Source organism: Panthera pardus, unplaced genomic scaffold (genome assembly GCF_024362965.1).
Source record: "Panthera pardus isolate Hobbes unplaced genomic scaffold, ASM2436296v1 HiC_scaffold_1, whole genome shotgun sequence".
Lineage (NCBI taxonomy): Eukaryota > Metazoa > Chordata > Mammalia > Carnivora > Felidae > Panthera > Panthera pardus.
In genome coordinates this window covers 71225477-71250935 of record NW_026526654.1, presented here as the reverse complement: position 1 = coordinate 71250935, position 25459 = coordinate 71225477, and the positions used below count along the sequence as shown (strand labels likewise).

The window sequence follows — 25459 nt, the reverse complement described above, 5'->3', positions numbered from 1 at the left end:
GTACCCCTTCTTTCACATCCCAATGTTCCCACCTATGCTCTTGACCCTGTCTTTCCTGACCCTGAGACCCACCACACCTCTTTCACACCTTCAGTTTTCCTCTGCTCTTTTTTGTCTTTTTTAAAATAATTTTTTAATGTTTACAATTGAGAGAGAGAGAGAGCACGAGTGGAGGATGGGCAAAGAGATGGAGACAGAATCTGAAGCAGGCTCCAGTTCTGAGCCTGATGCGGGGCTCGAACCACAAGCTGTGAGATCATGACTTGACCTGAAGCCGGACGCTTAACCCACTGAGCCACCCAGGCATCCCTTTTTTCTGTCTTTTTTAACAAATGTTTGGGTGCCTGGGTGACTCAGTCGGTTAAGCGTCTGACTCTTGATTTCAGCTCAGGTCATGATCTTGGAAGTTTCGTGGGTTTGAGCCCCACATCAGCTCTGTGCTAATGGCTGACAGCACAGAGCCTGCTTGGGATTCTCCCTTTCTCCCTCGCTCCTTGCCCCTTCCCCGCTCATGCTCTCTCTGTCTCTCTCAAGATAAATCAACCTAAGTAAATGTGTATTTATTTATTTTGAGAGAGTGTGGGGGAGGGGCAGAAACAGAGGGAGAGAGGGAGAATCCCAAGCACGTTCCTTGCTGTTAGCGCAGAGCCCAACGTGGCACTCAGGGCTCAATTTCACGAACTTTGAAATCATGACCTGAGCCAAAATCAAGAGATGCTCAACGGACTGAGCCATCCAGGCGCCCCTCCTCTGCTTTTTACCTAAAAACATGTTTGGGTTTTTCCTTTATCTTAAAATAAAGGTTCTCTTTGGTCCTTTGAGCTACCTACCACCCCATCTCCTTTTTTTTAGTGCAAAAAGAGTTTATATTTTCTGCCTTCTATTGACTGAAATCCCTAGTGATCTAATTTACCCTATTTCTCCTGTGTCCATATTCCTCTAACAAGACCCTTATAAAAGTCAACAATGGCTTTCTCAAACCTGACAGTTTTTGTTCAGCCTCTACTTTATTTGATATTTCAGTAACTTTTGAAAATGCAGTCTCCTTTCTGAAATTCTCTTTCCTTTGGCCAAATTGGTACCTGGTCGTCCATCTTTTTTCCTGCTAAGCGTTTGCTTCTCTTTCTTGGCCTGTCCTCTTAGGTAAATGCTCCTCATAGCACTTTTTAACTTCTTTTTTTGGCATTTATCAAATTCCACTCCCTGTTTTAATTATTTCCATAGTACAGGTTTAAAAGGGAAACACCTAGGGGCGCCTGGATGGTTCAGGTGGTTAAGCAACCGATTCTTGGTTTCTGCTCAGGTCATGATCTCACGGTTCATGGTTTGTGGGTTCAAGCCCCACATCAGGTTTTGTACTGGCAGTGCAGGGCCTGCTTGGGATTCTGTCTCTCCCCTTCTCTCTCTGCCCCTCCCCTGCTCATGCATTGTCTCAAAATCAATAAACTTAAAAAATAAATAAAAGGGTAACATCTAGTCCTACCACTTCTTATTCCTCTTCCCTGCTTTTTCTGCAGAGCATTTATAAATATATGATGTAATCTATAATTTACGTATATATCGTTTCTCTTTCTCCTTCCCCACCACGAGGGCAGGGATTTGGGACTATTTGTTCACTAATGTATCTCAAAAATCCAGAGCAGTAGGTAGTGTTCAAATAATAGCTGTTGAAATATTACAAAGATTTAGGTATAGGGCTGTTTAATGCATCATTATTTATAAAAGTAAAACATCTGGACATAAACAAAATATCTACTAATAAGAGGAAAGTAAGTCATGATATAGCCATGGCATGGGATAGTCTACATTTATTAAAAGTCATATTTAAAAATGATTGCATGAAAAATGCTCACATTATATTAAGTAGAAAAAAAGCAAGACAGGAAGCATATTAAAAAGCATATTAAAGCATATTAAAAAGACCCCAATTTAATATATAAAGGAGATATATACTAAAATGTTATCAGTGGCTCTGTCCAGGTAGTGAGATTAAAGTGATTTTTATTTTTCTATTATTTTCGTATTTGGTACATTTTTGACACATTCTTTTAAATGAAATGTGAAGATAGAAAATTGTAAAGCTTTGAAGAAAAAAGTGCTTTTTCATTCAGTTGCTATATTCTATTCTTCTAACTGGTCTGAACTCACTTCAATTAGAGATACAATTTGCACTTATCTTTTGGCACTGATTGTATTTTGCCTACTATTATATATCTTTATGTCTTCTATTAGGCTCTATACTTTCTAAAGTCAGAGAGCATGTCTTATTTATAATTTTCAATGCCTACAACACCTGTCTACATTCAATAACTGAAAGAAAAGATATTTAAAATGTTTTAAAAGCTGGGAATAATACATAGTGTTAGTTGCTTAGGGAAACCATTAAATTATGTAATTTTTAAATATTGCTCTGATGTACTTCGTGACTGCCTTCAAAACACTAAGGTTTAAAGCTATAATAGGACAAGCATTTTAAGGGTTTGGCCTACCTCTCTGTTGCTTTTATTTACATACATATTTTTTAGTTGTTGGTACATTACATGAAAACTTTTGATTCTGGAGTCAATTTGGGCCTGCCCATAGACTTCAGGGGCTGACACATTAAGTTAGTTAGGCTAGGTTGGTAAAACAAAGAAAGAATGTTACAAATGGATCCAAAACACATGGCTCAAACACAAGTTTATTTCTTGCTCTTAAGGGTGGGTGTTCTTCCTTGGCAGGCAGGTTTTCTCCACACATATAGAGTCACAGTGCCTTCCATTTTATGCCTTCCCAGGTTGTACGTGGCCACTGGATGCCAGCTGTATTTACTAATCTCTGACTCTGGTACTTAGGTTGTAAGTTCAGTGAAGTCATAGAATTGCCAGATTCAGCAAAATAAAAATACAGGACACCAGTTAAATATGAATTTCAGATAGACAACACATAATTTTTTCCTATATGTTCCAGATAACATTTGTAATTACATGTTCCATGTAATTTGTAATAATATGTCAAATTACTAAATTTGTAACATCACTAAACAGTTATGCATTATCTGAAATTCTGAGTTAATTGTGAGTCCTGGATTTTATCTGGCAACTCTATGAGGGTAGGGATTAGGTCTATCTCATTTAGCACTGAATCCCCAGAATCTAAAACAGTACCTATTGACCTGAAGACAAGTGAGTGTCTCAATAATATTTCATGAATAATTGAACCTATGTCAGCAAAGAATACTTATCAGAATACTGCTATTAATAAGAATATAATTATCAGCAAATCATTATTAATTACACTTGTTATGAATAACAATACTTATTAAGCATCAGCAAAGAAAACTAACCAGCAGATAAGACTTTAATATGTATTAGCATTTCAAACCACAAATGTTTTCCTCAACTTCAGTAAAGTAAATGGATAAACTCTGGCTTCCCCTGGAGATCGGCTCAGCTCTCTCTCTCCTTTCTTTCAGGTCTCTGCTCAAATGTCATTTTCTTAATGAGGTCTTTTCTGCTCTCCATATCTAAAACCACAACACTCCTCCCTCTGCATCACTCTTTTCCTTTCCTGCTTTATTCCTCCTCCTTAGCACATGGAGGACACTTGGCATAGGGTTACTCATTGACCTTGTTTATTGCCTACCTCTCCCACTAGAATGTAAACTTCATAAGGACAGGCATTTTCCTGTGCTTTATTCACTGCTAAATTCCCAGCTCCCGCACACACTAGAGAGGTATTTGTTGAACAAATGACTGAGAAAACACCATTGGTTATTATTGGAATCTATAGTTATAGTTTGGTGATATTCACTTTACATGACACAAGATGGATTGAATGTCAAGATAGATGATTCTGCCTGCATCCACTCAGTTCACCAAGTTCTGTCAATTCCAGCACCTCAATGTCTTTTGGACCCTCTCCTTTCTTTCCTGGTGCCACTTCCCCAGGAGTAGTGAGGCAGAAATTGCCTCACCGGTCTCCTTGCCATGGTCTTTCCGTTCTAATCATTCCTTTCCAACTGTTTACTGAAGTCATCTTTCTAAAATGAGAATGTGATTATATCACTCCCTTCCCCCCAAACTTGGTTTCCCTATCACCCAAAGATGAAATTCAAAAGTTCCTAGTTGGACATGAAACCCTCTCAGAGGGTTAATACGTATTAGCATTTCAAACCACAAATGTTTTCCTCAACTTCAGTAAAGTAAATGGATAAACTCTGGCTTCCCCTAGAGATCGGCTCAGCTCTGTCTCTCCTTTCTTTCAGGTCTGGCCTCAATTCCACCACACGTCCACACACATGTCCCATTCCCATATGATTTCTATCTGAGTGCATATCACTTCCTTTGTGAGATCAGCTGCTCTATCCCCAGTGCTCACAGAGCTCTTTGTGTATTCTAACGATGCTTATTTTAAGAGCTACCAGCACTAAATGGTATCTTCCCGATTCTAAAATGTACATTTCTTTCTACTTTAACATCTCTAAAATTGGAAGCCAACTTGCAATAATGGCATCTTACAATGCTGTCACCAGAAGGCAGTTGTGATGTAGCTGTACATGTGCAAAATTCATGGTTATTCCTGGTGGCAGGCCTAGGCAATTGCAAACCCTAGACATTTCAGTCAACCAACCATTTAGAGAGAGGATATAAATCCTGATTGTGGTCTGAAAACTTTTTCACTGACATCTTCTAGTTGGATCAAGAAAGCATGAGTATCAAAACTTGTAGAATAAAAGCCTATGGTTTGGAAGAAAATACTGAAGACAATAGTGGAGTATTCTTTTATAACATGTTCCATTGTTAAAGCTCCTGGTTGGTAGAATTCCATATATTGTGGAAAAATTCTAATCGATAAAAAAGCCATTGTGTCATAGTTTAATTAGCACCTTTTTCTTTCAGTGTTCCAAAAATAATGGCATTTCTTAGAACCCGTGGCGTCTCAGAATTGGTGAAATATGGTGTGTAACCTTGCATTTTCAAACCAATCCTCTTAAGACAGGTCTTATTATCATGCTTGGTGTTTGCTGACTTATCATAATAGTGCAGTCTCATTATGCTGGTCTGTCTTCTGTCTTTCCATTAGATTACAAACTCTATGACCTACCATAGTGCCTGTCACATAGTAGGGATGCAATTAACATTAATTGAAAGAATTACAGCAATGGTCATGCTCTTTAGCTGGAGAAACTGCTCCACTGTGATTCTAATTCTCAATTTGGTTGTGTCTATTTCCAGGACTGATCTTGAATCCTCTGAGCCATCAACTGTTACTGTGAAATACTGCTTGTTGGAAAGGTTTAATTTCCTCTTCAGAAGTAGTCCCTTGGTAGCATTTTTTTCCCTTGAGGATTGATTAGGATGACCAAAATTAAATCTCTTTATATATGTAATATCCAAATACATTCTGCTGTCTAGTTTCACATCTCAATTTTTATGCTTATTACTTCTTGGTTTTGCGTGTGTGTGTGTGTGTGTGTGTGTGTGTGTGTTTTCTTTTTTTTTTAATGTTCTCAACCTGTCAACATCATTGACTACTGTGATCTCAAAGAGTAAAGCAGAGAGCTGAGAAAATGGTAAGACAGCCAAAACAAACTTTGTTAGGTTACATATGAGGAACATTGGGTTCATCTGATTACTCTGTTCAGATGGCACATCCAGATACCGTAAGCCAAGTCCTCGGCACATAATTATTTTTAAACTGTGTTATCCTGCTTAATTGGTTTAAAATAATTTAGCAGGGTGCTGGTTGGCTCCTACAAATGAATCTAATTCATCAGTTCTTAATTGTTAAAATAGCCCTATTTCGACAATTTAGGCTATTGTTGAAGCCAGAGTCGCCACTCCTTCAGAGGCTTTCATATAATTTATTCATTCCCTTTTAAATTGGAGCCCTAGCATTAGGCAGCATTCCTTTAAAAAACAACAACAAAGGGCAAATTTTCTCCCACATACCTCTTCTGACCAATGTCCTCCCAGAGAAACCTTCCCTAATCCCCGAGACTGCAACAGCACAGGATTTAGCGCACATACTCCCAACTCATTCTCCCTCTAGCATTGCAAGAGCTCACCGTTTTTTCACTGGAGTCTGATGAAATAGTTGGCTTACATTTAGGGGCCATGTTTTAGATAAATAAGCCTGCATAAAACCAGAATTGTTCTAGAATCACAGAGATTGGAAATCTCTGGTACTATTTAGTTTTCTCTTTTTATTTTTTGTCAAACATGGTTGAATTCCTGCAATTTAAATAAGCATATGCTACGAATCCACGGTTATCTATACTAGTGTCACATTTATAGTTTTTTTCCCCCTTTACTTTGCAGATTTATTTAAGAACTTCTTTTAAGAAATGTAATAACTCTAAGGGTATGTGAATTTTTAAAGTTACTTAGTGTGTACTACTAGCTGTAGACATATACATTATTTTTATACTTGAAGCATATAGTTCTTAATCAGCATTATTTATAAGATTCACCTAAAGAGCTTTATAAAAAATGAGATGACCAGGGCCCATCCCAATTCTACTGAATCACCTGCCTCTGGGTATGGGGATTTGGTGCATTTTTAACTCTGTGGGCAATGCTGATGTGCATTTCCTGGCCCCAAACCACTGACTGCTTTAAACCATCATCAACCAATAGCTTAATTGTCAACCAGAGTCACTAAGAATAAACTTGGCCTATTTCACAATTCTGTCTAGGGACCACTCGTCAATGCTTCCTGGTTTCTGATTGCCTCTTGATTTGCTGCCTATATATGTCCTGATTTCTTTCTTGTTCTGCCTCTGGCCTTGCCTTCCAGCACTTCTGGGCTACTGAACTGGAAACCTGGTCTTTGATCTCAGAAGCCATCATAAGCACAGGTTCTGGTTCTATGCTCTAGGTTGGCTCTTTGGACTTGGCTCTCCTGATCTTTGCATCTAACACTGTCTCTACCATACATCTCCATTTATGACAATCTGCCAACTCCACTGAGTCAGGGAAGAAAGAGCCATGATGTCTCCATAGGAAATGATTTCAAATAATTATAACAGGGAAAGTCATTATTAATGCATGCTCATGTACTTCAGTAGAGTTTGATTTCCTTCAAACACTGCTTTGTCCTTAGTACCCCAACTAAGAACTGTAATTTATATGGAAAAAAAAAAATCCTTAGTCTGGAATAAAGGCCCTCTACTGTCTAGATCTGACCTACCTTTCTGGATCTTAATACTATTCTTCACATACTAGTGCTCCAGCTCAGCTGAACTACACTGTTCCCCAGGAAGCCCCTGGCACTGCTGTTAGCTTCCTTTCTTCGCTACATTTTCAATGTCGAAAAGGACTTTTTCATCAGCAGCTGCCTCTTGCTTTACCCACATAGTCAAATCCTACCAATTCTTTGAAGCAGTGTTTCTCAAACCTGAGTAATGCAAAGGAAATTCCTGTCATTCTAGAGAATACATATTAGGATAGGCAGGAGTCCATGGACCAGCTTGAAAAGCACTGGTAAACAGAAGGCCAATTCTATGAAAATCTTTCATTTGCAAATTATCACTTTGAAAGAAAAATGTTGTCTTTACAACTGGTGTAACAATTTGTATATTGTCATTAAAATGAAAACACACATTTTAAAGTCTCAAAGAACTCTTGATTTTTTATCTCCAGATCTAGGATCTCAGAGAAACGTGGCTTTAAGGAACATCTTAAATATACTGGCCCTGGAAAATGTTCATCACCCAAGGGTAATACATTTTTCTCTTTTCTGAATTATTTAGCATCTAATCACTCTCTGCCTTGTAGTAGCTAATAATATGTATGTAGTATTTTTCTAAAAAAAACCATAAGCTCTTTGAAGGCAGGGTCCACATTTTAATCATTTTAAAACTCCACTGGTCCTCAGCAAATATTGGATGTAAGACCTGTATTCCATCTTATTTTGTAGTCCAAATCTCTTAAAAATCTCTCTTCTGTCGTACATACTCACAGAACAGCGTATGACTGAAACAGCCCTACTATAAATTCATAAGAAGTTCAGAGGTTGTCCTAAGTATTAGGAAAAAGTCCAAGTTATGAAACTCAAGATTTTAAAAAAGTGCTACAAAACCGGTCTCTTTTGTGTTGAGACTGATAGGAACAATTTCATTAAATGATCAGCAGGCAAATAAGAATTTCAGGATAAAAAATAAAATCGAAATGTAAGGCTGGCAGGAGAGGCCCTAAAGACATCTACATAGTCTTTATAAGGGTTGTGTGCCTCTAACACACAGGCACGGTCTTCAGTTTTTCAACTAGTATATTTGAGTGAACAGTGTTCCTCGGACATTTAAGAAAAGGATTCAGTACTTCGGGCAGGGTGAATAGGGGTTTCGTTTAACCAAGAACGACTTCCCGCATACATTATTCGGAACCAGTCTTAGACACAGCATGCAGTGAAAGGGAAGAGCACTGGCAGGATTATGAGGAACCCACTCTGTCACCTAGGCAAGCTGAAATCAGTTTTTCCATTTAAAAAGGAGTTCTTGGTCTACGGTTTTCTAAGGTCCCTTTTAACTCTGAAATTGACGTTCTTTGGTCCTAAGAAAACTCGGCTTGACAGAGGTTATTTGGTAGAATCGTCCCCCCCCCCCCCCCGAGAATAAAAAGCGCAACAAACTGTTTATCGATATTTGAGTCTTTCCCCATGTCCTTTAAAGGGCTGAGTTAGGAAAACAGAAGGTTAATCCTCTTTTTGTTGGGTCCTCCACCGAGGGCTCCTGGTGTGCTCCGGGTCCAGCCCTCACCCTAGGTCGCTCCCCAAGGCCGAGCGAGACTGCGGGCGAAGCTGGGCTCTCATCCCCACTCCCCGCCGGGAGCGGTGGGACTGGCGGAGATTAGTCCCAGGTCATAAACAACCTCTCACTTCCCCTCCCCCGCCCCGGGCCCGCCCGCGCAGGGGCCGGCCCTCCCAGGCCTAAGGAACCTCCTCCGGCGACCGCAGGCCCCGGAGCTCTCCTCGGAGGGAAGACCGCGCGGGCCGGCCCCCTTCTAAGCGGGTATTTGATTACTTTACTCATCCCCTCCTCACTCGCCCTCGGGGGAAGGGGTTTGATACAGCGACCTCGCAAGGGGAGGTGAGGCCAGCCTCCATTTCCCTTCCTCCGACCCCTATCACCTCCAACAGCCAAGGAGAGGCCAGCGGCACTGACGCGCAGACTCACATCCGCGGCCGCCCCGCGCGCGCCGCCGCGGCCCCCTCCCCCACGCCACTGTCTTTCCGCGGTCGGTCCCCGCCCCTTCCCGGAGCCCGCCTCCGCGTCTGCTGGCCCGCCTGCTCGTCCCTTGCGCTCGCTCTCGCGCGCACCCGATGCCCCGCCTCCGCGCGTGCTCAGTAACTGTTCCCGGAGCCGGCCTACAAGCTTCCCCCGCCCCTGAGCTGTTTGAATATGCTAATGAGGATCTTGGGATTAGCCAATAGGATAACGGGGCGGTGCGTCACGTGGCTCGAGGACGTGTCAAGGGGCGGAGCCTCTGCAGACCCTGCCCGAGTTAAAACCGGAGTGTGAGAGAGAAAAGCGCTTCAGTAGCGAGAGGGGCTGAGAAAGTGGTGACACCGCCGGGGTGCGGAGGGAGTCCCTGAAACTTCTCCCAACAGCCCCAGGGCCAATCTCCCCTCAGCCCACTCCCCTCTTCGCCAGCTCCCAGGTCCCCACTCCCTGCACCGGGGGTGGGGTGGGGAGCCAGGCCCGTCTCCCGCTGGGACACACACGGGGGCCGGGAGCGGGGACGGGACCCCCGAGGCGGGGGGGACGGACCGACCGACCGACAGACAGACGGCCGGGCGCCCGCCCCAGCGGGCAGGCAGGCAGGAGGAGGCGGAGGCGGGGGTACGACGGGGAGGACTGGGTCTGGGGAGTTTCCTCTCAACTATCGGGGGAGAAACTCCCCGCAGCCGGAGGAAAGACCCAGACGGTGTTTTCCTCCCGGGGGCCGCGCTCCCCCGCCCCGCGTAGCGGCGGTCGCCGCCGCCGCCACCGGCGCCTCCACCTCTACCATCTCCTCTTTCTCCACCTCGGGCCCCGGTGTCCCCGGCCAGCACTATGCCCATCTTACTGTTCCTGATAGACACGTCTGCCTCTATGAACCAGCGCAGCCATCTGGGCACCACCTACCTGGACACGGCCAAAGGCGCGGTAGAGACCTTCATGAAGGTACCGACTGACCGAGCCCGGGCGGCGACCCGGGCCCGGCGACCCACGGGCGGCAGGGGTGGGGGGGGGAGGGTGGCCGGGGGCGGCGAGGCGGAGGTGTCGGGGACCTGACTGCGGGAGCTGCCGGGCTCGGGGACCCCCTCCCCCACCGCGCGGGCGGGCGGGCGGGCGGGCGCTGCGAGCCGGGCTCGGCCCAGGCCCGGGCTCCAGGCGGTGTGTGGGGGCCGATCTGTGTGTGGGGGGCGGCGTGGAGGGGTGGCCGCTGCGTGTGCGGTACTGTGGGGGGGGGGGGCGGCGGGGCCGCTCGGCGCCCCTTCGCATCGTAACCTCGCTTCTGTGCTTCCCTCTCGCCCGCCCTGTTCCTTCTCCTGTCCCCCACCCTCTCTCCCGCAGCTCCGTGCCCGGGACCCTGCCAGCAGAGGAGACAGGTATATGCTGGTCACTTTCGAAGAGCCGCCCTATGCTATCAAGGTAACAGCCCTCGCCCTCCCCCTTCCCTTCCCTGTTCCTTCCTCGCTCGCCCTCCCCGCCCCCCCATTCACCCTTCATTATGCTCCCCTCCCCCACCCGCTGTGCTCCAGGCGCTGAGGTCTTTTCCCCTGCGAGCTCCCACCCCCTCCCCCGCTCCGGAGCGTCCTGGCGCGGCGCGGAGTCGCTGGGCCACCGCCGTCCCCTCCCCAGCCCGGCCCGGCGGCGGCGGCGGCGGCGGCGGCGGCGCTGCGATCAACATGGCCGACATTTCCCCTCCGCGGCGTGAGCGGCAGCAATGAACTGTGGGGGATATTTATTCAAGTTAGCCCCAGTGACAGCCGGGCCCGGCCGCGCCGAGCCCGGGTTTGCATTAAAGGGGACTCGGCCCGGGGCTCGGCCGCGCTCGCCCTGGTTGGCGAGCGAGCCGGGTGGGGGGCTGCGGAGCTTGGTGTTCGGGTTCTTCCTCACAGGGCCGCGGGCCGGTGGGACAGCTGCAGGTTAACTTCCGAAGTCCTGCCCACTTCTGCTTTCCACCAGTACCTTTTGCATGCCCAAATCTTGGGTAGTAGGTTCGGGAGTAAATTCCCCAGGGAAGTTATAAAGTATTAAGGCTGTTAGCCACCAAAAGCTGTAGAGCAAGCAGGTTTATCCTTGGCCACCTTTGAAGAGAGTTTCCTTGGCGGTGATACGGTATTAACACGTTAATCTAACCATACTGTAAAGTGAAGCAAAGCAGCTCCTTGGCGAACGGCATATTGTAACGGCTGCCCATGTGTACATGGCTTTAAAGGATGAAAAAAAAAATTCTTACATTTTCTTTACAGGCCGGATGGAAGGAAAACCATGCAACGTTTATGAATGAACTGAAAAACCTTCAGGCTGAAGGACTTACGACTCTTGGCCAATCCCTAAGGACAGCTTTTGATTTATTAAATTTAAATAGATTAGTAACTGGCATAGACAACTATGGGCAGGTAGGTTGAATATTAAGGTGGAAAAACAGTTGATTTTTCTTTTTGTGGAGAAACACTGTCAAGTCCAAAACCTATATAACATGAAATACAAGTATGAAGCAATTTCAGATTAAAGTACGATATGCACATAATACAAAAGTGAAACTGACCATATTTTACTGATTTTAAAGCCCTCATTTTTTTTTTTCTTAAAATGTATTTGTATTCAGAATTAGAGTCTGAATTTTTGTGCTGTAGCATTGACATGAATTTGGTTTTAATCCCTTGAAGTTCACTCAGGTTATAAAAGGGGAAAACTTTCTGCCTCACCACGCTCAGTTTCTGTGATAGTGTACCCACAGGCAATTGTGCAACTCCTGCAGTGACTTCTGGACACTAGTTGACTAGTGGTTTTACTTTTTTTTATTAGTAAAAACATCAGAGGAATTTTTGTTTTTGTCGGGGTTTAATTTAACCATATTTTATAGTTATTCTGAAAGGTAAGATTTTCATTGGAGTGCAGTAACTGAGTACATTAACATTTTTCAGCTGTTGAAGCATCCACAGTAAGCACCTATGCAGGAAGAATTCTGAATTCGCTTCTGAATTAAATCATGGGTCCAGAGGCTGTTACTATTTTTGAACTCCATACTTTTGGAAAAGAGGCCTTTTGAATTTTCTTTATCTCCCCCCCCCCCCCCCCCCCCCCAATATGATGGTTCACTATGAAATAAGGCAAAGTAGTCCATTGTAATTTTTGAGATTGCTGGCCAGGAAAATTAAAGATACTGGTGAATGTGTAATGTTACACATAACAAAGGAATATTAGTTCCAAGTTTAATTTTTAAGTTGTAGTGCAGAAACATTATTGCCACAAATGATACATTTAGGAATACATTTTGTTCTTTTCTCAAGGTCTATGAGCCACAATTTTCATGAGTTTGACAAATTTCAGGAAAATTTCCAGTGATTATAACTTTTGGTTGCTTTATATAGGAAGAAACAGAATTATTCCCTTGTTTTAGAAATGTTTATGCTTTGCTTAGTGGTACCTATTGGGCACCTAAACATTTTTGGAAAGGGCTGAATATAATCCTATAGCATTTAAGTATACATGATTCAGAGTCATTTTGTTCTAGTTCTACTGAATTGCACCTCCATTGTTTAATTCAGTAAATGCTTGTTTTCTTACCACATAAATCTTTAAGTTTTTCTACCCTGTTTTATTTTGCAATATTTGTAATTTAGGTAGGTTTGTCATGAACTTTTTCCGCCAAGAATCTGTAAAATAGATTTCTTACCCTTTTCTATTTCTTTGTTATATGTAGTGATATACAGGCCTATTGGTGAAGGTTTTGATCCAAGCTTCTTTGAGTTCAAAGACAAATTTGAAACTTGCCATTATTTGGTTACTCTTAATTTGGTTGTCCGGGTGTCAATGTATGGAAGAACTGTTTCCTATTTCTCTGCATCATATTTCATAAGGCATTTACACACATTTACCTCCTGCCACCTATTAAAAATATTTCTTAGGGTGCTTCTTTAGAGAAGCTGATTGTCTTGGAGAGGCTGAGGACATTTGCAATTTAAACTTGTATTTTCCTTTTCCCAGTTGCCATCTTCCACCAGAGAATGCTTAAGTTCTTATCTGTAAAGCGTTATGATGTTTGAGGTTGAAGGTGGTCCTGCTGGGCTGTTACCACTTTGACCAAGAGAAGAGCCTGGAGATTAGGATGCTTTTGCATGTTCGGATTTATTAATTCAAGAAGGGGGAGGGATAATGCTTCTCAGTTATTTTGATGAGTAAGCAAGGATGCATGGAGTAGTACTAGTGCTTATGTCCTGAATTGGCACATAAAAATGAGACTAGCATTAAAATAATTGAGGAAGCCATAATTTTCAAATGAAAATGAGTAAAGCACTTAATTAGAAGAAAACATCTTCCCAGAGATATTTCTCACCATAAGTCTTTATTTCGCTGATTTAAATATTACACATTTTCTGTTAAAGGATAGATTATCAAGAATTTTGGATGTCTCAAATACTTAACACTAAATATAGTTCATGTATTTTCTTTGTTAAGAGTACTTTGTGTTTGCCTGTTTTCTGTGGAATAGTTTTATTCTGTAACCTGTGTTTTTACATAAATACTTCCCCTTTCATACTCTACAAGCATCTGTAGGACCCACAGTACTAAATACTTGTATATAATTTTAGTACGTGAAAGGAAATGAGATAACATGAGCTAGATGAGAGGGACAGAGCATATTTTTAGAGAGCATCTAAAAACATTTATGTACATTTCTGAATGACTTTCTTAAATACCTAAATGTGGATGTGTATGTATATATATTAGATACCCCCATAGCTACTCCCCCCCCCCCACATACATGTACATATGTGATTTTCCATAACTAATCCCAAGGATATTTTCAATGTCTGTATTGCTTTTGTTAAGTTAGTAAGTATATCTACAAATAAATCGTCTTTGAGATGTTAGTAATTAGGATACTAACAGACTTTGTAGGGTGTAAGTAAGGTTAAAGTAGCTGAGAAAAAAAAACACATCTTGGTGATTGTTTTCTTCAAGCACTTTGGATATCCCAGTAAAAACTTCCTTGCGTATAGAAGTCCGTATAAATATTTAATTTTGAAAATCTGTACCATTTGCTGATATTTCTGCAATCATGGAACAAAGTATAGCTTCTTTCTAGTCTTTTCCTTGGATATTATAGCAACACTTAAATTGCTTATCATTGCAGCTAAATGTGACACACGTGTTTTTTACATGTATTCACCAAAGTTTCAAATAATGCTGATTTTTGAGAACCACCGAAAATCTGATGAAGAGAATCCTTGAGCAGTACCTAAAAGCAGATACAATATGTGTTTAATTTTTTAAAGGATTTTCAATGCCAAGTTTTACCTCATTTGAAAAATAGTAACTTTTTAGACAAGATCAAATTGAATGAATCTTAGGGAGAAGAATTTTAACCAGTTTTTTCTTCATCATAAATATTTGTGAACTTAGCAAATTCAGGTAGAGTTCTAATACTACTTTTTTCCTTTTACCCAGGCAGTATCTATTTAGTACTAAGGTAGTACAAAATACAGGCTTTTCTTGTAATGTAGGTGAAGTAATGAAAACTTGATTCCCATTTGGGTTTTTTGTTTCCCTTAGGCTGTCAAGAAATATATTACCAGTAGTTTTATATTTATTGACCTGTAGACATTTTTTTCAAAAGAAAGTAGATTTTTATACTGGAACGTGCTTCTGTGCTGAGTATGAACTGGAAAGAGTGGTGAATGGTATTTTGTAAAATTTTTAAGTCCATGAAGTTTTTTCTTTTTTTCCTAATTTTTAAATTGTGGTAAAAAAAAAAAAAAAAAGAAAACCCACATAATATCAAATTTACCATCTTAACCGTTGTTTGTTTGCTTGTTCGTTTATTTAAGTAATCTCTATAACCGTGTGGGGCTTGAACTCAACCCAGAAATCAAGAGTCCCCTGGTCTTCCTGCTGAGCCAGCCAGGTGCCTGCTGTCTTAATCATTTTTAGGTGTACAATTTGGTAGTATTAAGTATATTCACACTGTTTTGCAACCAGTCTCCAGAACTTTTTCATCTTTCATAACTGAAACTTTATACCAGTTGAACATAACTTATTTTTTCCTCCCTCCAGTCCCTGACAACCACAATTCTAATTTCTATCTCTATTTGAATACTCTAGAGATGCCTTATATAAATGGAATCATACAGTGTTAGTCATTTTGTGACTGGCTTATTTCACTTAGCATAATGTCTTCACCATTCATCGCTGTGGTAGCTTATTTCAAGATTTTATACTCCTTCTTAGGACCGAATAATATTTCATTGTATGTATATACCACGTTTTGCATATCCATTCATCCATGATGGACTTTTGGGTTTCCACCTCTTGGCTATTTTGAATAATGCTGCTATGAACAAGGTGTGCAAATGTCTCTCTGAGATCCTGCTTTCAATTCTTTTGAATATATACCCTGAAGTGGAATTGCTGGATCCTGTAATTTTATTAAATTTTTGATAAACTCCTCTATTTTCCATAGTGGTTGCAATTGTTTTATATTCCCACTAACAGGGCACAAGAATTGCAATTTCTCCACATGCTTGTCAACACTATTTTCTGTTTTTCTGATTTTGGCCATCATAATAGATACAAGTGATATCTTACTGGTTTATTTGCATTTGCCCAATTATTTATATTGAGCATCTGTTCATATGCTGGTTCGTCATTTGTATATTGGTTTTGGAGAAATGTCTGTTTAAGTTCTTTGCTTATTTTTTAATTAAGTTATTTGGTTTTTGTTGTTGTCGTTGAGTTGTGGGAGTTCTTTAAATATTTTGGATATTAACCCCTTACCAGATACGTGATTTGCAAGTTTTTCTCCCATTTCATGGGTTCCCTTTTCACTCTTGATTGTGTCCTTTGATGACAGAAGTTTTAATTATTGATGGAGTCCAGTTTAATTTTTCTTTTGTTGCCTATGCTTTTGGTATCCTCTCCAAGAAATCATTGCCAAACCCAATGTCTCTGAAGCTTTCCCCCTATATTTTCTTTTAGGAGTTTTAGTTTTAGGTCTTGCATTCAAGTTTTTAATCCATTTTGACTTAATTTTTGTATATGGTGTATGGTAAGGGTCCAACTTCATTCTTCTGCCTGTGGACATCTGGTGTTCCTAGCACCGTTTGTTTGAAGAGACTCTCCTTTCCCCCATTGAAAGGCTTTTGGCCAGTCCTTGAACTTCTTATAAACCTCTTAAACTTATCTTCAATAATTTTTATTGGCTCATAATTCTTACTGATGGATAGGGGACTCTACAGTCAAATTTGCTTAAAAGTTTTTTCTCTCCATCTTTTTTAACTGGATAAAAGAAGCACAATGGCCAGGAATGTGAAAATTGGAATCCCAGTCCTGACCTTGATATTGAATTACTGTGTAACATGCTTTACCACCCTGTGCCTCTGCTTCTTCATATTCCAGATTACTAATAATGAAGCCATTGTACTGTTATTATAGAAATGATTAGAGGTTTAAATGGGATGGTATATTAAAAATGTACTTTCAAACTTGTCAAGTGCCAAGGAGACACAAAGCTTTTTTTCCCTCAATAGGTTAGTTTGTTTACCTCTAGTTTTCTGTTATTTTTTGACCTTAAATTTGAAATTTTGATTATAAAAATGTGGTGATTTTTAAAGCAGAATTTTATTACATGCTTTGAAATCTAACAGCCTATTAAATATGTATTTTTTTTTCCCCTTGGGCTTTGTATTGCTTCCTGAGAAAGCAGTGTGGAAAGTAAATACTATCACTTGGCCGAGTTGTCTTAATGGCAGTTGATAAATATGACGAAGCATAGGGATGGTTTGTAAGGTTCAGATAAGTCAGAAAGTCATTCTTTTTTGTAGGAATACAAGTTAGAGAAGAAGGGACCTTTACATAGAACAAAAGCACATGTTGTAGGATTCTCTCAAATGGGAGCTCCCCCTAGTGCGTTTAAGATGAGATTTACACAAGTTTGTTTTGCAAGGGACCTTTGAGGAACACCTCTGTCGTATATCAAGGGATATTTTAATAAGAAGGTTTGAGCTTAAAGTAGCATGAAGTGGGTATGATTTATTTCCTATTGAGTATTAGTTTTAAAGGTGGTAATTTAAATGAAAAATTTTAAGACCTAGATTTTATTTTCTTTGAAAACACTTACTGTCACTTTTCTTCATAATATGCTCTAAATCTGTTTTCTGAAGGATCAAAAAATTGCTTTGTCATGATCTTTCAAAAGAAAATGAAAAAGGATATCCAAAGGACATTATTGCATTCTTAATTAGAAATTACTGTGTAATTCTTACTGTGTAAGAAATTATAAGTATAAAAAGCAAAAAATAATAGGTTTTACTTCTTCAAAGAGAATTTTATTTTCCCTTCATGCAAGGGAATGTCAATAATTACATATTAAATTATGTACAACTGAAAATTAAAAGGCTGGGAACAAATGTAATATTTGAATGAAAGAATTCTACTTTTCAAGTATTTTAAGTTTATTTAAGGTCATTTGTGGTCAGGAGTAAGGAAAGAACTGTTTAGACACGTTCATGTCATAGGTTTCTACAAAGAGATTGTGCAATATTTTATAACTTGAAATTTCTTTAAATATTTAAAATAACCCTTAGCCAATATAACCCTTCACTCAAGTTTCTAACGTATATGTAAAATCATCTTGGTGGTCTTTTTTCATTTGCTTCAGCAGTGCCCATATGTTACTAGCCCTGTGTTCTTTCATTTAAAAAAAAGTATTGCCCTTATGCAGACTTAATTTTTATTTAGCAGTGTTATTAATTTTCTTAATTTAAACATGGTCCCAGACCATAGACAAAATACTAAAGTTTTTTGTTTCTGTTTTAGTTTGTCAGAAGAAGCAGATTCTTTTTCCCCCAACTTTTTTATTGAGGTACAACTTAAATACACAAATCTTAAGTGTGAAGCTTAGTGAATTTTTATATACGTTCTTGAGAACAAGATTGAACTTTTGTATCTCCTGACAGAAATTTTCATTGGACTTTATGTATCATTATGACTTTTGTTTTATGGGACTTTAGAATTGCAAGTGCTGTTAGAAGTTTAGTCCATCTTCCTCATTCTATACATGAAGAAAGTAAAGCCCAGAAAAGTTTAGAAGGCTGATTTCTTTACACTTACGAAATATTTTAAAAGATTAAAAATGGTTATGGAACAGTTATACAGATTTTTTTATTAGCAACTTGTATGTTATTAAAGAACAAATTTTATTTACAAGTGTAACCAATAGATATAAGTCCCTTTTTAGGGGTATGTCTGTGGTTCTCTACTGGAATATGCTTTCTTTCAATTCCTCTGGTGAAAACCAGGCAATTCATTTTGCCAGTTTGTTACATTTAGCCTTTCTTGTAACACTATGAAAATACTGTTATATGCAGTTGGAGTTCCTCCCCACTCCCTTGGAAAAAAGTTAATATGAACGTTGGGGGCCCTGGGGTGGCTCAGTTGATTAAGCGTCCTACTTTCTGGTCATGATCTTGCGATTCATGGGTTCGAGTCCCGTGTCGGGCTCTGTGCTGACAGCTCAGAACCTGGAGCCTGCTTCAGATTCTGTTTCCCTCTCTATCTGCCCCTTCCCTGCTCACACTGGGGAGGGGGCAGAGAGGGAGAGGGAGTGAGACAGAGACAGAGACAGAGACAGAGAGAGAGAGAGAGAGAGAGAATATGAATATGAGACAATCCCAAGCAGGCTCCTCACTGTCAGTGTGGATTCGCTATGGAGCTCTTTGTGGGGCTCAGATTCCCAAACTGTGAGATCACGACCTGAGTGAGCCAAAATCAAGAGTTGGATGCTTAGCCTACCAAGCCACCTAGGCACCCAGATATAAGATAATTTTGAAAACCTCTTAGCATCGTCTTTTAAGATTTAGAAAACTCTGATTGGTTCTATCTGTTCCCACTCCATCCGTGAGTTCAGGCCAGTCATGTAACCTCTCAGCCTCAGTTTCCTCATTAGGAAGATGAGGTGAAAGGATCTATGCTGCAGGATTGTGGTGAAGATTAAGTGGTATGGAATGTAATTTATTGTAACACTTACTCTCATTTTTATGAATTTCCTTTTATTTGCATTTTAAAAACTGGAATTGTGGGCACATGGTATGTTATACAGCTTTTTTCAGTATAAGCAGTGTGGTACAGAAAGAACCGCTTCATTAGAACTGGTCGTGCCTGGCTCTGCCACTTACTAGCTTAGGCTGTATTGACAAGTCCCCTTAGCCTCACTGAACTTCAAATCACTTATCCACCAAATGGTGAAAATAGCATAATTCTGGGGAATTTTTGTAAGAACTAGAAATATTAATCATTTAGCAAAGTGCCTGTTTGGCACATGGTAGGAACTCAGATGACGATGATTAACTGTCGTGCCCAATGTTATGTTAAACACTTAACAGGGCAAAGCTTTGTAATCCGAAACCTTTGACAGAAGTTCCATAACCCAACATCTATCCATCATAAACATCGTAAGAAGCTAGAATTAGCTAGCCAGTATTTCCAGCTAATGTAAAATTTTGTGCCATAAGGAACAAACATGATGGTTTTGGCTTTAAATTGAAGCTCCAAAAATATTTTCCCCTTGGTGTTGAAAAGTTTTTTCTCCAAAATCTCTTTCTTGTTCAAAAACAGTTTGATAACTTGTTTAATTTAATAAAGCAAACATGTTTTCCGATTTTCAGAGAAAGAAGGTTTTAATTTTTTGAGGAAACTTAGATCTGAGTCCATTTCTAGGGCTTTGTAAATAGTATATTTTAGAATACGAGTTGGTGTTGGTTGGGATGGGGTGGAGGGAGGATGTTCTTGTACAGAAGAAAGGTCAAATGTGAAATGTTATGATCCCTTTTATTATTTGTAATGTAGATTTATGTGGGAAAAATAGGATAAGCCTAGGAAGGATTTTTTTCTATATGATAATAGTTCTTTTTTAGAGCATACATGATCTAAAATCCGATGATTGGTATATTGAGGTATAGTTGCACATAAGAAAATATTTTAACATAAGAATCTTACAATTAAGAGGATTATTTGTAACCAAGGGACAAATTTATATCAGGCTAGTGATGTCTTATCAAGATTTATTCTTGTTCCTATGCACTCTTGCTTTTTTAATCTGTTGCTTAAAAGGATATGGCATTTTAACATTTTCCATTTTTTGCTTTTGCCTAGATAAGCTGAGGGACTCATAGTAAAGGTCCTCAGAAGGATTATATTGTCTGACAAACTGTTACAGTGATGAAAACAGTTCTGAGTATGTGAGAAAAAGTAATTGTAGCATTAGCTATTAGTAATGTACTTTGAAACTCCTCAATGGCAGTATTGATGCTGGCATGTTAAAGGAAACCTCGTTAGATATTAGGAAACATCAACAAAGTCTTCTGGTTATTTTCGAGTTTGAACACTGGAAGCATACCAACAATTATTCTGAAAGGATTAAAAACAATAGTTTTTTTTTGTTTTGTTTTGTTTTTTTTAATGTGTATTCATTTTTGAGAGAGAGAACAGAGCGTGAACTGGGGAGGAGGGGCAGACAGAGAGGGAGACAGAATTCAAAGCAGGCTCCAGGCTTTGAGCTGTCAGCACAGAGCCCAACGCAGGGCTTGAACTCCCTGACCTCGAGATCATGACCTGAGCTGAGGTCGCATGCTTCACCGATTGAGCCACCCAGGCGCCCCAACAATAGATTATTTTTAATCCCCGGAATTGAAGATGATTCTGTGTTCTGTGAAAGGTTAGGCTGCAAACCTCAGTAAGTGATGTTACAAAGGCTCCATCTACAAGATGATGACAGCATTCAGTCCTTTTGGATTATTGAGAGTAAGCAAAATGATGTCTTTGTGGCCTCTGATAATGCCTGAGTTGTGGTAATTCCTGGTCATTTATGTACTTTGGCAGGTAAAAGCTAATGTAAAATTTTGAATTTTTGTTGTACAGTTTTAGTTGTCAATCCATTTCTCAAAGCAGTAAGTTAGAAAAACCAAGAAATTGCATTAAGAAAATTGGGCCTAAATCAGATAATAGAGCAAAAAGTCTTTATATGTTGGAGTGCCTGGTGGCTCACTTGATTAAGTGTCAACTCAGGTCATGATCTTGTGGGTTCGTGGGTTCGAGCCCCGTGTTGGGCTTTGTGCTGACAGCTCAGAGCCTGGAGCCTGCTTCAGATTCTGTTGTCTCCTCTCTCTCCCCTTCGCCCACTAACGTGCACATGTGCTCTTTCTCTCTCCCTCTCAAAAAATGAATAAATATTAAAAAAAATTTTAAAAGGTCTTTATATGTAAATTTTATTGTTAATCCAGAAGGGACAATGTCTAATCTCAAACAACATTATATTGAATGTAACTCTTAATGTAATAAAAAAAAGAGTCATTCTTAGAGCTTCCATTTTAATGAGCTTAGAGCAACTATCAAAAACGTGTGACAACTATCCAGTCATTCATATGACCTCTGCTTTTTCATGAGGTTCATTTCTAAGGTAAAACCTTTGTGGATTTGTATGTATAGTTAGAAGGGCTTATATACTTTTCTTGGCGAAAGGCCCAAGTATTATGTGGTTAGTTTCTCACTTCCTAAACATGTCACCTATTTTGAAAATTTTAAATCTATAAACACTTGGGAAGGGACTTAGTACTAAGCATCAGTAAATGTTTGAGTCAGAGCCTAGGGAGTACAGAGTACAAATACCTTTTGTAATGGATTTGGAGAAATTTTAATAGTTCCTTCTAAAAAACCTTCTGAAATTGGGTTACCATCAATTCTTTCCTAAAAAGTGAAAATTCATGTTTGTTTTTTTTTTTTTTTTTTACAAAGCAGAGCCCCTTAAAACTAATCTCGAATTATGATTTATCCAAGTAAATTATTTTCAGTTGGCCTTCAGCTATAGCACATGGGAAAAAATAGACTGTCAATTTTTCCAAGTGCTTATCATGAATTTTTTTTGCTTTATTAAATTTAATGCTTTATTGCTAACTTTACTGACATGAAACATTTATTAGGCAGTTCCTTCTCATTTTCAGTTGTAGTCATGAAGATACTTACATAGAATCCTGTGGTTGAATTCCATCTTCTGTGTAGGAGAGCTGATGTGTGTGTGAATGATTTTTTTGTGAACATATGTGTAGATGTTTAGGAAAAAAAAGCTCTTAATAGTTAAAGACATGATTTAACCAGACTTTTGCAAAGGTAATATCTATACATTTGGTGGTAATCAACACCTCAAGGAGATGATTAGTCTGGATAGTATAGGTAGGTCTGTGTGATTTATTGATGTCAAACTAATTTTCAGCATTATTGCTATATATAACTTCATCTGTCTTTGAAAATAGGTTTTCATCCTGGCTTTTTTTTTTTTTTTTTCTTTTTCTGCAATGTTTGCAACATGTTTACTATTACATTCTTTGCTGGAATTTTTTCCCAAATTAATATTACCTAGTCCATTTAATATAACGAGCATATTAGGTTTTTTTTTATCTAGAATGTTAGTATTTTTTTTTAAGTTTATTTATTTTGAGAATGAGAACAAGCAGGGTGAGGGTCAGAGAGAGGGAGGGAGAGGGAATCCCAAGCAGCACATGAGCTCATCCATGCTCAGCACAGAGCCCGACGCAGGGCTTGCTCATGACTGTGAGATCATGACCTGACCCAATGTCAAGAGTTGGACACTTAACCTACTGAACCACACAGGTACCCCCCAATTTTTTTTTTTTTTTTTTACTGCTATTACTGTTTAAATATTACCAAAACCAGTTATTTATTTGTAGAATAATCTTATTTAAATTTTAGATTCCAGTTCAAATGTAAAACTCAAATTCTGTGAAGTTATTAAATATTTAATATTTTAGACCTATTGAATTTATATTCCTGGTTTTTGATGCAGTATTTCTTAGCCCTGTATGTTATGGAGTTTCCTTAACATTTTTGTCCTAAAGTCAAACTGTTCTTCAGTTCTTACAGTATTTCTTTTTTTCCCCCGTGTTTGTTTATTTTTGAGAAAAAGAGAGCATGATGGGGGAGAGGCAGAGAGAGAATCCCAAGCAGGCTCTGCTGTCAGTGCAGAGCCGACCTGGGGCTCAATCCCGTGAACCGTGAGATCACCGACTGAGCCACCTAGGCGCTCCTATAGTATTTCTTACATGATTGCTGTTTGGTTTATTAATTGAATCAGATTCTAGGATATTGCTCTTGGTCGTTATATTAAAATAAATATATGGGATTCCCCTGGCCTTTTCTTAAGTCTTATTCCATCTGTTTTTAATGATGCTAATATTTTTAACATAAGGAATTGTATGGTTAGGTAAAGGAACTGTATTTGTACACAACTGTATAATAGAATTACTTGAAACTAAAAGAATATATATTTTAATGTGGAATTTTAATTGTTTAATTTTGATGTTTTTCTGTAGTTATAGACCTTAATTTATTCTAAGATGCTAGGTTTTCATACACTAGCAGATTTTTAAAGGTTTATTTTTAGATACTAAGCACATTTTAATTTTGACTACTTGTTTTGAATGTGTAATAAATGCACATGGTTAAAAAGTTCAAGCATTATAGAAAGTTACACAGTTGCTCACTTCCATTGTTCAGAGGCAGCCATGGTTAATCAGTTTGTAATGTATCTTTCAGAGATCTTTTATTTTTTTTTTAATCTTTTAAAAAATTTATTATTTTTAGAGAGAGTGGGGGAAGTGCAGGGGTGGGGAGAAGAGAGAGAGAGAGAGAGAGGGAGAGGGAGAGAATCTTAAGCAGGCTCCATGGTCAGCGTGGAACCTGATGTGGGGCTCTATTCCATGACCCTGGGATCATGACCTGAGCTGAAATCAAGAGTGGGACACTCAACCAACTGAGCCACCCAGGCTCCCCTTTCAGAGATCTTTTCTATATATTCAGAGGTGCTATTTTTTTTTATAAGCACTAATTTCCTAAGATGAATATTTTAGAGTTTTTTTTTTTTTTTTATCAAAAGACTCATTTTTGCCATACCACTTGAGATCATAACTATAAAAGTAATAATCTTAAATTCTAAAACAAACATAAAACTTGTAATTCTGGCCTTGGAATATTGATTTAAATATAAGGCTGTCAGGCCTTTATTGACTTAAATAATTAATATATTTTGTTTGGAATGTTTAATTAACCAGTTGTGATTCATTCCTGTAATACAACGAACCTCCCACCCTTTAAAAGAAGCAAAACTGTATTAACGACAGTGAATTATTGAATAGAAGATATAATTAGCACATCAAAACTGTGATTTCATAGATCTTATTGATATAGATTGAGGCAAAAATAAAATAACTGACTTCAAGGGAAATATTGAGTACATAAATATTAGTACAGGTAATAAGCAGATATTGACAAAATTCTGGTTGTGGTATGCAGTTGCCTGAAGTTGAGCAATACTGAACTAAATGTTATATATACTAGTTGACTTGTATTTGCAAAGTATGTATTAAAAGTTGCTTTTCTCATTTCTATGTAGTTGTAATTGTGTTTATTATCAGTATTATGACAAGTCTTTGGAAGTGAATTGCATCCTAAGATATTTTTCTTTTAGAAATAAGTTTAAAGGAGATGAATATTATGAAGTAGATGACATCTATATCTAACACAGAACAATAATATTCATATTTCTTGTTTTATATTTTCTCTATAGAATCTGAATTTTGACAGATTATATAGGGAGTGTCAGCATTTCTAAATGAGAATGAAGTAGTTGGTCATATTTTAGAGGAACATATATTGTTACCTCTTTTTTAGATATGGTAGTAGAGGAAAATAGGATTGATAATGCCAGCTTTATGTTCTTATGTAGATTTTACAAAGATGTAAATAGGGGACCTAAACATCTAGTTTAGCAACTTAACCGTTAAAAAATTTTTAATAGCTGTCCTACTGAGTACTTGTCCAGTGGCATATGCATGAGAACCATTACTGATGCAGTACTTCTCACGGCGATTCTTCCCTCCTTTTGACATAGTTGCTGTTGTTGCTATTACTTAACTTGAAAAGGAAGTTTTAGGTTGAAAAAGCACAGTCTGTTTCTGGAAGTTTCTGATTTTCTTGCTAGGGAATACGCTTTTAGCCTATATGTGTAAGACATTATACATCCTAACATCTCTTTGGTTGATTTCTTTTGACTGTACCTTTCTGGGCATATGGCAAAATAACTAGACAGTAGTAGGTGTAAGTAGCTGAAAATGCCATCACTGGAGAGCTGGTGGGCTGACATTTGGTGCACATTTTCTCTTCAGTAGCCCCTTTAATCCATGGGAAAAGTAGCTT

The 25459-nt window shown here is 39.2% G+C and overlaps 1 protein-coding gene across 2 annotated transcripts in view; it reads left to right on the top strand.

The window, feature by feature from the left end:
* Nucleotides 1-9496: 9496 nt before the first annotated feature.
* The window catches only part of INTS6 (integrator complex subunit 6), a 90757-nt gene continuing 74794 nt past the window's right edge, over nt 9497-25459 (top strand). Inside the window, exons 1-3 of one of the 2 annotated variants that reach the window (XM_053899841.1) lie at nt 9497-10147; nt 10541-10618; nt 11443-11592. In XM_053899841.1, coding sequence (XP_053755816.1) covers nt 10037-10147; nt 10541-10618; nt 11443-11592 — 339 coding nt within the window. In that variant the 5' untranslated portion in view covers nt 9497-10036. The remainder of the gene's footprint in view (nt 10148-10540; nt 10619-11442; nt 11593-25459) is intronic. The other variant, XM_053899843.1, reaches the window with a different exon arrangement.